This window comes from Ursus maritimus, unplaced genomic scaffold, assembly GCF_017311325.1.
Source record: "Ursus maritimus isolate PB19 unplaced genomic scaffold, ASM1731132v1 scaffold_3, whole genome shotgun sequence".
In the NCBI taxonomy this organism is placed as follows: domain Eukaryota; kingdom Metazoa; phylum Chordata; class Mammalia; order Carnivora; family Ursidae; genus Ursus; species Ursus maritimus.
In genome coordinates this window covers 58,951,178-58,963,791 of record NW_024425563.1, presented here as the reverse complement: position 1 = coordinate 58,963,791, position 12,614 = coordinate 58,951,178, and the positions used below count along the sequence as shown (strand labels likewise).

Genomic DNA, 12,614 nt, shown 5'->3' with positions numbered 1-12,614 from the left:
AATATTTTGAAAACACTGTGTTTCTCTCAGCCACAGAAATTTAGTTCTACAAATAGCAGCTGATTCTTTCATTAAATCAGAACCAAATTACTAATTTCAGTATTAATGGTTAGCTTTGACATGTTTAAAAAGGGTAGAAGGTACTTAATAGACCTGTCTTCCACCTTGAAATGAACAACTGTTCAGGGAAATGGAATTGTTCAAAGATACATTTTCTTTCAGCCAATCTGTGAAATATAATATAATTATTCTCTTTTAATGAATCTCTCAACGAGAAGCAATCTTTCAGAGCTTGAACATGTAAAATATAATGATAATGGGAGCAGCTTTGTAAATAAAAGAATGAAATGAGATTGTTATTTTATGCCATATTACGAGATAATTAGAATAACAGTGCAGCATTCATCAGGCATTTGAACTTTCTAAAAAAATTCCCTAGGGCTCATTTAAATTAGTCATGTTTATCCATGGAGATTATTAGTCTTATTTCAAATGACTGCCACCTTATAACATTTAGGCCTCAATTTTTACCTTACTCTGAGTAATAGTTTTACTGATAGCAGCCAACAGACACTGCCTAAAATAGACACCAAAATAGTTTATAAATCCATAGTTTACCAAAAGAACAACAGAAATATTTTTATTAAGCCAGGAGAATAATTATCCAGAGTGGAGGGAATGATAATCTATATGAATCTCTATCAATTTCCACAAAAATAGTTCACTGGATAATGTCCAATAAATTACTATTGATATGTTAACTAGCTCTATATAATACGAGACTTTATTGATGAAAACTAAATTCATGGCAATGGAACTTCAGTGGTTAGTTGCTTTGGTTAACTCAAATTCATACAGCTCAAAGACAATTAAGTAGGTGGTGGAATTCGACTCTTTTCAAGAAAAAGGTCTCTTTGCTCCCTAATGGACCCCCTATGCCACCCTTTGGTAGTTAAGAAATGAGTGCAAGGAGAACCAGGTGACAGATTGTTGTGGTTTCCTCACATCCATTAAGGTAACTAGAAAAAATACTTATAAATAAAGAAAGGCAAAATGCAAGTTTAATATCACTGCTGGTATGACTTGAAATCTTTAAATAAGGTGTCATTCCACAAGATGGTGCAATTGAAATTTCATTCTCAATGAGATTAGTTTTTCTGGGTTATTATTTTCTATTTTGATGGAAAAGAAAACATGATTTTTAATACAAATAAAAAAAAAAAGGAACCATGACTCATGTTTAACAACTTTTGTAGTTGGTTTTATATCTCTTTGATAGTTCTTTCATGTTTGTTATTCTTTAAAAACTCTCCCTAACTTATTGCCATATATCCTGATTACAGGAAAAATTATTTTAAGTTCCCTGGGGCACGTCCATTACATGAGCTTTAAATTATCATTGTCAAATGGCAAGATTACTATAGAGCTTTATAATTAGGAAACTACTAAGAATGGCCTCATATTTGGGAACTTTACGTCACTACTACTTGAAGGCAAGCTCTACAAGTGTTATTTAATTAGTTGAGGCTTACATAATCAATCAGTCAATATTTATTTAACTTGGAAATATATTTTATATTTCCATCACTGCGTAAGTTAAATTTACTTAGAATTATAATTCATCCTTAGCCTGGGTAGATGACCTGCTATTGTTTTCAACAGACTCAGGATTGGATACTATGTCACAGAAACAAATAAGATGGTCCTTTCATCACTGATATTAGACATCAACATCGTAGAGAAAATGACCCATTAGAGCATTTATATTTTCCATCTTTCTCTGAAGTTGCAATTAAAATCAATAGCTAGAAATGTAGAAGGGTATCAGGATAGCATTAGCATTTGAAAATAAAGAAGGTATTCAGCCTCAGAAGTCAGAGAAGGTAACAGCTGAGCTTTGATTTAAAACCTCAAATAAACAAATCCCTTTCTTCCTTTTGCATTTACTAGATTGATTGCCAGCTCATATATTTTTCAAAATGTAACTGCTACAAAAATCTAATTTGTTTCAAGTTTTCCCAGATTCATTAGGTGGAAGCAAGTTGCTCCTTGTTCTGACTTTTCCTACCTACCTATTATTTGGATTTTCTCCATTTTCCCCTTTCAATTTGTTTTCCAGAATAAACCCTAAATAGCAATGATCTCATTTATGTATTAGAAAACACCACTTTCATGTTTAAATGATTACTTGTCTGTTTATATTGAAATGATTTTGTGGACTTAACCAATTTTACTATAAGAAGTCTAGAATTATACTGCATGTCAGATTTTGTTCCTAGAATTTTACTACACGCCAGACTTTGTTTCCAGCATACTGCATATCAGATTTTGAAAAATCTGACTGTTGAACATGGGAAAAAAAGGGCAATGATGCTGGTTCTAAAGACTGCCATCTGATGTTTCAATCGTTCATAAATAATAATTTACTCATATTTATGGTTTCTGATATCCAAATTTCTAGGAGGCTAGCAGTTTCTCTGTAGTCTTATAGTGTCATGACAAACAGGAATTTCATAAATACTTCTTCATAATATATATGCTTTTATAGGACAGCTAGGCCAAAGATAAGAGTACACAGTCTTATATTTCAAAAATACATATCTATTTTTCCATACAAGAAATGCGTTTTATATCCCTTAATTCTTTATTACTGTCCTATGCTTTAAAAGCATGTCTTTTGTAAAAATAGAGAGCTATCACATTAAGACATCCAGGTGTATGATTCAATATTCAACTGCAAACAGAAACTTTGATATTTAGATAGTTTTATTAAGTAGGTGATATTATTTGCATTAGCCACTGCTGGAAATTTTCAAAGGAGGTAGTATGAAAACATACAATTAGGAACTCATTTGAGACATCTCCTTAAAGGTTACTACTAGATAGCAAATGTTTGGATTTATCTATTTTCAACCAATAAAATTATCATGGTATCAGTATATGCATATATTTTTGTGAAATGTAACATCTCAAATGCCATAATCTTCTTTCAACAATTTTAAGATCCAGGTATAATAATGCAGCATGAAATCCTTTTCTTGTTTCTAAATTTAATTGATTTAACCACTGAATTTAAATGCTTGGAAATTGTTCTGCTTGCCGGTGTTTGAATGCCAAATACATCATCTACAGTTCTAAAATGAATGTTGCAGTTTATATTTAGACAACTTAAAACACTGCCTTCTAAATTACCCCAAATAACCCATGGAAATGTCTAGAAAAATTGATAATGGATGGAAAATGTCCTTACCATCAACTTTCAGAGAAGTGTAATTCTACAGGGCATAGAAAGTCAGGGTCTTACTGTTTAAATGCTATTTGTGTACTTATCCAGGTAATACAACGCACAGAGCACGTAGATGAATCTCAGCTCTTCCAGAACTCACCATCCCCGTTTTAAAGACAGAGACAAAAGAGCCAATAACCTTATTTATCTTCAGAGGCAAAAGAAATTCAAGTTTTGCCAAGTTTTCACAGATACCAACTCGTTTATTCTCTTTGATCAATCTGGTTTAGACAGATTTTTTCTTCTTCCTACTACCTCAGAGTTTTCAAAAAACAAAATAATAATAAAGTCATTTGATGTAGAGAGATTCCTTGACAGCCAGTCAGATGCATAGTCTCTCTCCTCTGGCTTCTAAGAAGAATCGGGGTTTTAGTCTTCCCTAGCACAGGGCATGGACATCAAATAGGGAGGGGGAGGAGTGTGGGCAGTGTAAAGTCCATGGCGAAGCCTGTTCTTGGGGACCTGAGACACAGTAAATTTTATGCAAGAGGATGAAGAAGAAAAAGCATGTTCACAATAAATGTTCAAAATTAGGGCTGTGTGAACGAGAGGAAGTGGTAAGGGCTGTCATGTTAGCTTAGTGTGACTTTCTAAACTTTTTCTTGTCCCACCTTCACAACCTTCGTCTTATTCAAATACTTCCTGTAGTATTATTCAGTTTTGGTTTTTACCCTATTTTTTGCTTAAATACATTTGTTTCAAAAATAAAACTGAGGTTAAAATTATACATTAAAAAAAAAACAACAACCCAGCCTCCTCCCCCATAAAGAGATGACTATTATTATCATCGTACATACAAAAACTACCAACCCTTAAAATATCCATCTGTGTACTGCTTAAACCATTTCAATTTTCCATCAGTGGAGTGCATGCTGCACTTCGGGGAAATTCTCCCCAAATAAAAGACTTAGCATTAGTAAATGGGAGTGAACCCACTGTAAATTTGATGGATAATATCACATGTGAATTAGTTTTTAAAATAAACTTTTGTATGACAGGTACCCGGCTAGTTGTATCCATATGTGTGGTGGACAGTCACCTAGTTAATGAGGTTTCAAGCAGGAAGTCCAGCTGCTCCCCACGCAGTGTCTCCAGTAGCTTCTGGCAAACATCTGAAACTCTTGGGCTTGAATATAATTACTTTTGCTCAGTGGTTTCAAACTTTTTAAAGCAGTCAACATTTTGTTTTTGTTTTTTTTTTAATTTTTCAAATGAAGCAACACTTTAAAAATCCACAAATGAAAGAGAAAACTTAGATTTTATCTGTACAAATAGATGTTTGAGGTTCAGTTTGCTAACATTTTATAGTCAATCCATGAGAATAATGGAGTTTTTCTCATCTACAGCTGCAGTGTCACAGGTACCCTATTTTCACTGATTTCTGCATTTTGTTTTGGTTGTGTGGTACTGAGAATATTTTGATCCAGATACGCACATGATTGTAAATGCTATGAACTTTTTACGTCTCATGTGGCTGTCTGGCACCATTCTACTTTCATTTCTGGAAAGTGGAATACTTGGACTTGGGCCTTCAAAGCTAAAACCATTAGAATAACTCAAAACTACTCATATTACTTGAGAGGTCCTTACCGTTCGGGTAAAAGATACTTTTCAAAGGTGTCTTCTTAGGATACATGCATCCTTATGTTTATAGCAGCATTAGTTACAACAGCCAAGATACGGAAGCAGCTCAAGTGTCCATCCATGGATGGATAAAGAAAAGACGGTATATAAATATACACAATGGAATGTTATTCAACCATACAAAAGGCTCTTCAGCTGCAGTTGTGAGCATATTTATACCACAAATCTCTGATGAAAGTACACTTGATGTATAAGCTAATATAGGCCTATTGTATGAGGTAGTTAACTAATTCAATTTCTCTACAAGCAAAAAATTTTTTTCTTTTTTTTAAAGATTTTATTTATTTATTTGACACAGAGAGAGAGACAGCCAGCGAGAGAGGGAACACAAGCAGGGGGAGTGGAGAGGAAGAAGCAGACTCATAGCGGAGGAGCCTGATGTGGGGCTCGATCCCAGAATGCCGGGATCATGCCCTGAGCCGAAGGCAGATGCTTAACGACTGAGTCACCCAGGCGCCCCAAAGCAAAAACTTTTCTAAAAAGTCATTTCCATTTTCATTTAAAATATCATCTTGTTTTCACTTCCATTGATCGTTATGTACCATTTATTGTTAATCCAAACAGAAGTACCTGAGCTTGTGGGCCTTTAAATTGCATGTGATTCACATGCACTGTGGTGGTAATGTACCCATTTGTATAATTATCCTCATTAAATATGCAAAGACCTATATTTTATAAATGACCATTGCAGAGCTACAGACTTTCTAATTAATGGCACAGTTTTTACTTACTTTGTTTACATGTGCATTTGTATATAAATGTGTATGTAGATATGTATATCTATCTTTTTATCTATCTATGGAGAAGGAAGAAGATGAGCAAGAGGAGGATGGAAGTTATTTTTATCTGATAACTGAATTTAATGATGCTAGAGTCATTAATATGACAAAATGTTTTTATAGAGCACAAGTTAATGTGTTTTTATTACAGTTTTTTTTAATATTTCCAAAATATGGCAATAATTAGTTTGAACCAAGTTTTTACAGAACCTCTGAACAGCTGCAGTTATAACTCAATGGAACAAAGTTTGAAAAATAATGGTTTAGCTGAAGGCCTTTATTTCTTTTAAAATGCAAATACCTCTACTTTCATCTGCAATCAGTCATTTATACATTAATGTGAGTGAATTTATTAGACATCTTTCCAAGGCCTAGATTTACTTCAGAAGAGGGGGAAGCAAAGATCAGCTCAGCAACTGGAAGTCATGGGCAAGACTGAGGATGAAGGCCAGGCAGACTGAATAACTACTTGGCCTACTTTCCAACTGTGCTTAGAGACCATGCGACTAGATAGAACACACTCATTCGTATTTCCAAAAGCAAAAATGAATCCAAACACGAAAGACAAACCCACAAAGAAAATATCTACAGAATTAGAAGAGTCTGCATATGTTTCAGAATTGCACCCAACTGTTTTAGAATATTCTGCTAGAACAATAATGTAATTAAATAAATTACTTATAATTTTGGTCAAATTGAATTAAATCAAGCATAACATTTCCAACCAGTGAAATTATTAATGAAAGATCTTGTGCTGTGAGTATCCTCAAAGACGGCAAACAAATTAATTGTGCAGGAGTCCCAGATCAGGCACAGCATAATACAGATGAGGACTGCATGCTCTAAAACCTGATCCCAGACCTTTGGTCTATGACATGTTTTTAACTTGAAAAAAAAAATAGTAAACTTATTTCTTAATTTAAATGCTTCTACTAAATAAAATAATTTATCTTTATTATAAGAATCTAGTTATGTATGCTTCCCCCACTCTGTCCCCCACTGAAAGCTTTCTCAAGTTGATGGAAATAAGCATCCATTTCAATATAGTAAAAAATTAAGTTTAAACTTCAAATTTCTTGCAGCAGCATATAGAAAAGTTGTTTGTTAATGTTTCAAGAAAGTACTTCTTGAAAGGAAATTATATTACTAAGTTTTTTATTTCTTTATTTACGTATTTTCTAAGAGTGAAAAATATTAACGTGAGTCTGGGCTAAAGAAACATGTTGAACTAGACTGTATTTTTCATAATTCATTCGAAAGTCAATACTTATAATTATTTTATGTAAATTTGAAAATAAATCTAGATTTAAAATACTGATTGACTCTCACATTTAATACTATTGTTTTTGTGTCAAGATATTGAGGATAAAATCCTATGATAGAAATATGTACCACTGAGGAACGGGATCTATGCAGGTATTTTAAGTAGTAAATTTCACCTCTTTACTATTAAGTGTAACATTTACGGGTTAAGAGAATACATTTGCAATCAAATCTTAGAAGCATTCTGAGATATGTCTGGCTATTCCGTTGCCAAATATATCAATACGAAAAAAAATCAACATAAAATTAATAAAAAGGAAATATTGGTTGATATATTATAGTCTGTTTTCTATATTATGCTGATAAGGTCATTTTTAGTGACAAAATTTTCCTTATCTTGAAATAAAACTACATTCAAACTACTAGCATCGTCGGCTTCAAAAGAGGGAACAAAAAGTTGAGCCAAATCAGTTCTGAACATACTTCTGTTATTGCTCCTACAATGACCTTCAACTCTGATTTCTACTCTTTTTCCCTACCTTTCTACTGAGAAAAAATGTATTCCTACAGGTTCCCAGTTTCTTCTTTACCAAATTTATGGAGACTTAGCCCTAATAGTTCCATGACATTAAGTAAGAAGACAAAATGGGAAGAGAGGTCTTTTCGTACAGTTACAGGCAATGACAGTCTACAGCAAACAGCAAGCCTACAGGAAGCTCCCTAGGGGATGTATAGACACTTGTCCTGGTTGAGTATAATCGTGAGTCTTATAAACTTCAATAGCTCAATAGGTGAACATAGTTGGCAGCTGAACATTGAGAATAAGTCAGATTTATATATGGAATATCAACATGCAAAGGACATGTCAGTTTACGTAGTGATCACATAAAAAAAACCCCGGAAATTGTTATAGATACATATACAACTTTCTAAAATTATAATGGGCTATATTACTATGTTTTACTAATCTTCTTAGAAAGCTATTAATCTTACATTTAATGCAAATACAATATTAATGTCAATAACCCCTAGGAAATAATAATTATATCTAATTCTCTTCATTTTAAAATTCATATGACACAAACTTACTCCTTTCTTCTATACATTTCTCCTTCAAAAAAACCATTTTTCTCCATGTTTCCATATAGTTATATTCATTCTGAGTATGAAGCATTTTAATTAAGTTGGTGTAAATTTGCTTGTACTAAATTACATGACTCTTCAGAATTTACCTCTTTAAGATTACTATATATTTAAAGTGTTTCAAAAGCTTCTGTCATTGACAGGTTGTAATAAGCACTTCTTTCAAGGCAATAATAATGAATACTTTCTCTGTCAATCTTTGTCACACTCATGGTCACTACAGTCCATATAACAGAAGTAACTGCTGGCTCCAAGAACCTGAATCAGATACTTGAAGACACCAAAGACACCGAAAGATAAAGCTGTTCCCTACCACTATCAAGCTGATGAACCATTTTCACATTTTATTTTGTTATTTATGTTTTAAATATATTTATTTATTTTTCTTGGGCCCATAAGGGGCCAATTTCTCCATATTTTGTCTTTGCTACACTGAGCTGGCCAAGAGACTTTCTTGGCTGTCTGAATGCCATCAATAGTATTAATTAGGTAGATTCTGAAAAGTAAAAGAAATATACATAATTTGTAGGGGCATGACTGATTATTAGAATACTACCAATTTTATATCTTTGCCTATAAAATCTATCAACAAGAATTAGTTGTTGTGTTCAAGTGTGACCTCTATTCCAATGAAATTGAAAATTCTGATCTATAGCTATTCTCTCTCCCATGTTGCTAGTCTTTTTTGATCTGTTTCCCAGGTCTCCTCATTGCTGTTATAAAATTTCTGGAAAAACAGCTGCAGATAACCAAGATTTCTTGTGGGGTATTTAAACATGTCATTCTAGATGGTACTTAGAACAACAGCTTAATGTAAGATAGCTTGGATGTCCCAGGCTGAGTGAACCAAGTCAAGAATAAAAAAATCTTGCAACACAACATCAGAAAAGCCTTAACGAGGCCCTTCTTACAACTGAAACATCCTGACCAAGATGATCACATTTCAGAACTTAATGTGCAATATATCTTATATTATTATCCACTAAATACCCACACGTATTTCGTTTTCTATGGGAAGGAAAATAAACAGAATTAAATCTGAAGAAGGAGGATAAAAGGGAAAAAACCCATGAAAAATATAGCCACTTTATATATGATTTTAGAATATATTATGATATAATTTAATCACACATACATATCTGATACTATGGAAAATATAACTGCATAAATATATAGACTACAGTGCAATGGAAAACTCTTTAATTTTAAAGTAGCCTTCAAAAGCAGGTTAAGAAGAAAGTGAACACAATTAAATGTGAGAAAACTTACCCTGACTTGCAAACTTCAATTCTTTCGCATCTGTGAGTGTGGTCCTTTTGTCAGACCCTTTTTTCTCTATTCGGCGATGGCTTCGTCTTTTCTTAGACTCTCCCCAAAGATTGGATCCACCATGCATGCTTGGTATATTCAAAATAGCAATTCCTTCCAGGGAGATGTTTATTAAATCTATTTGTACTCCATCACACTGATCAGTAAAAAGAAAAAAAAAAAAAACAGGAACAGTAAGATATTTGATCATTTTTTCCTTGATTTCCTCTTTTGCATTTTCTTATCTGTCAAAAGGAGTTTTTAAGAACAAAATCCTGTCATATTCAAATAAACCTTTCGAGAACACTTAAATGACTACTCTAAATGTCAATATAAAAGATAAAGCAGCCTGGTACATTAATCAGTTATCATTTAAACATGTCTTTAAACATAATCAAATTAAATCATCAGTCTATCTTTGTTTACAGAAAACCATTGTGAAGGACACATATTGGTGTCTGCATAACCAGCTACAAATTTCCCATGTGTTAACAAAAGAGGTTGAATCTAGAAAGTCTGGTCAATGTTCAGGCAGAAATTTTAATGACTGCCTCCTCATTAGAACACACTGCAAGCCACTATTGGGGCAAAGTAAGGAAACAGAATTCATAATTCGTGATCTCACTTGTTTGGGGAGAGAAAGAAATGGCTTGGTAGACTTTGGAGGAAAAAATAAAGTAAAAAACACCAGTTCAAAGAGACCTGAATTGCATCAGAGTGGCCAATGATGGTTTCTTGTACTAGAGTAAGTTCCAAGCGCGGTGCTACAGGCAATGAGAGGCACTGTTGTCTAACGGAATATGGAGGACCGGTGAGGCTGAGTAAGAGAAACGCTAAGAACAGCAGAGGCAATGTACGATCCACCATTACTCTATAGCTGCTATAACAATAGATTGAGAAATGAAAATAATTAATCAGCCAGATTTTTGTTTGTTTGCCTGGTGAGAAAACACCATTTTGATTACAAAAAATATGAAACTTGCTAACAGACGATGCTTTGTGATATTCAGAGTGGCCACTTTTTAATTTTTTGAATTTTCTGTTCATTTCCACTGATGGACATGTGTGAAGAGTGCATGGTCATACTCTGTTTTTGGAATTATTATTTAATTATTCATTTGCTTTGAGGTGGTAAAGTGGTACTTATTATAAATGTATGCCAGATATCGTTCTCCCTTTGTCAGTTGTAAGTAAGCTGATATGAGAAGAGATGCAAATATGTAACACTCTGTCTTACAGAGAACCATGTTAGGGATATGCATTTCCTAGACTGAAGTATATTTGCGGTGGGACTGTTTTATTTACTGCATCTTATTTCAGAAACAAAACAAAACAAAACACTGATACTGACTTCATCTTTCTCTTTTTCATGGCAATGATGATTTTTGAACCTAGAAGAGATAATGCTCCACCAAAATGAAAAAAAAAACAACAAAAACCCCAACAAAAAACAGCTCTTTTTCTACATTTGCCTCTTCGTACTGAATCTAATACTGCATCTTGTTCACTAAAATATAAAAACTGTGAAATAAAGCAACACATCTTGAGTCTACTTGGCAGGGCTAGAAACAAATTCTAGAGAAGGTGCCAAGTTTTCATTCAATTTGTTTCAAAGGGGGTGAAACCGAGGTCTGGATGATGCCTTTTTTCCCCCTAGAAACAAGCGATTTTTTTCCTCCTTTTCATGTATTAAATTAAGAGGATTTCTTTTTACTAAAGAATTCTGCTCATGTGTATACTCACTTACCGCTATATATTCTAGATAAACAGATATTAATTTCATAATTAAAAGTAATCTTGTGTAAATACCCTGCAGGCCTCAATGAATCAAACACATACTGTGTGTCAGGCCTCCCACTGTCTTCAAGTGGAATGTACTGGCTGGATAATTAGATAGTACATATTTTTTAACCTTATTTGCATGCATATTATATCTTTTGCACACTGACAAGCAGCAGTAACAACAAAAGTCAGATTACCACAGGGAATTCCCACAAAGAAGTCTTCATTCCTTATAATTTGCAGCCTAAATTAAAATAATTTGATCTTTGACAAGGATGAAATGTCAAGCAGAAGGGGGTCCTCTACAAGCCACGGCCTGTGGCTTCTGAAATCTGCCTAATTTATGTCAGTCACTTCTTAATACATATTTAAGTATTACACGAAAAAGATGATAAATATGCAATCTGACACCTTTGGTATTTCCCTGCTGTTAATTTATAAAGGTCTGGCTTTCCCCAAACTGACTAAAATCATTTAAATAACAGAAGAATTGTGAAATAAGCTAGAGTTAGGGCCTGGCTTCCATTTTCACTCAATATTGAACACAGCAGGTAGTACACTAAGACAATTATTTGACTAGGCCTTAGAACCCCACTGTGACAAGTTACTTTCAGAATTAGTGAAGGAGTATTCCTTTGTTCATCTGCAGCAAAGGAGAGCAGTCGCAAATAGGCTTTTTGTTTTAATTGAATGAGGGGAGTTACATGTGACAACTGAAAAACATCAGCGTATACTATTATTCATGTTTTCACTCTTCAGAGTCTTATCACGTGTAGTTTCAAGGAAACAGAGTGAGCAGCTTTTGGAAAAATGAAAAAAAAAAATCCTCAAGTTCCCAAAGAAGGACTGATGAACACGGAGGTTCCTAGGAGAGCAGGACAATGTACTTACATAAATTGCTATTTATTAATGATTTGTTTCCACTAGTTCTTGACCCCAGGTTACCTTCCTCTGTTTGCTTTAACATTGTGTTCATTAGTCTGGAAAATTTCGGAGCTAGCTCTGATGGAGACCAGGAATTGTAGCGGACCAACTCAGTGCATGGAAATAAAAGCTATAAACAAGTTATAATACTGTGTCAGATAATATTTTTATCCGCTTTGTAGATTTATGATTTTTAAAAAGGTAGCTACAGAGGAAAAGAATATAAAAGCTTAAAAGCTAACAGCCTCGGTTAGTCAATAAATCCTGAATATTTTTATTATGTAGAAAAAAGGTCGTTAACATATAGTACTATGGGAGCTATTTGTAGAATGCAATGCTGTGAGGCCATTGTCCATTCTTTTCAGTTTTAAAATGGAAGATCTTATTCCAGAGACAAATTTACTTAAAAGAAATGAAGATGATTTAAATTGTTCTGCCAATGTATTTCAATCCTCGTTTATAAGCATACTTTGCACCATACTACA

General features: G+C 33.6%; 1 protein-coding gene across 7 annotated transcripts in view; it reads right to left on the bottom strand.

The window, feature by feature from the left end:
• DGKB (diacylglycerol kinase beta) overlaps window positions 1-12,614 on the bottom strand; it is a 604,621-nt gene that overhangs the window by 160,505 nt on the left and 431,502 nt on the right. For all 7 annotated transcript variants that reach the window (XM_040644224.1, XM_040644226.1, XM_040644228.1 and 4 more), the window contains one exon: window positions 9,385-9,580. In XM_040644224.1, coding sequence (XP_040500158.1) covers window positions 9,385-9,580 — 196 coding nt within the window. The remainder of the gene's footprint in view (window positions 1-9,384; window positions 9,581-12,614) is intronic.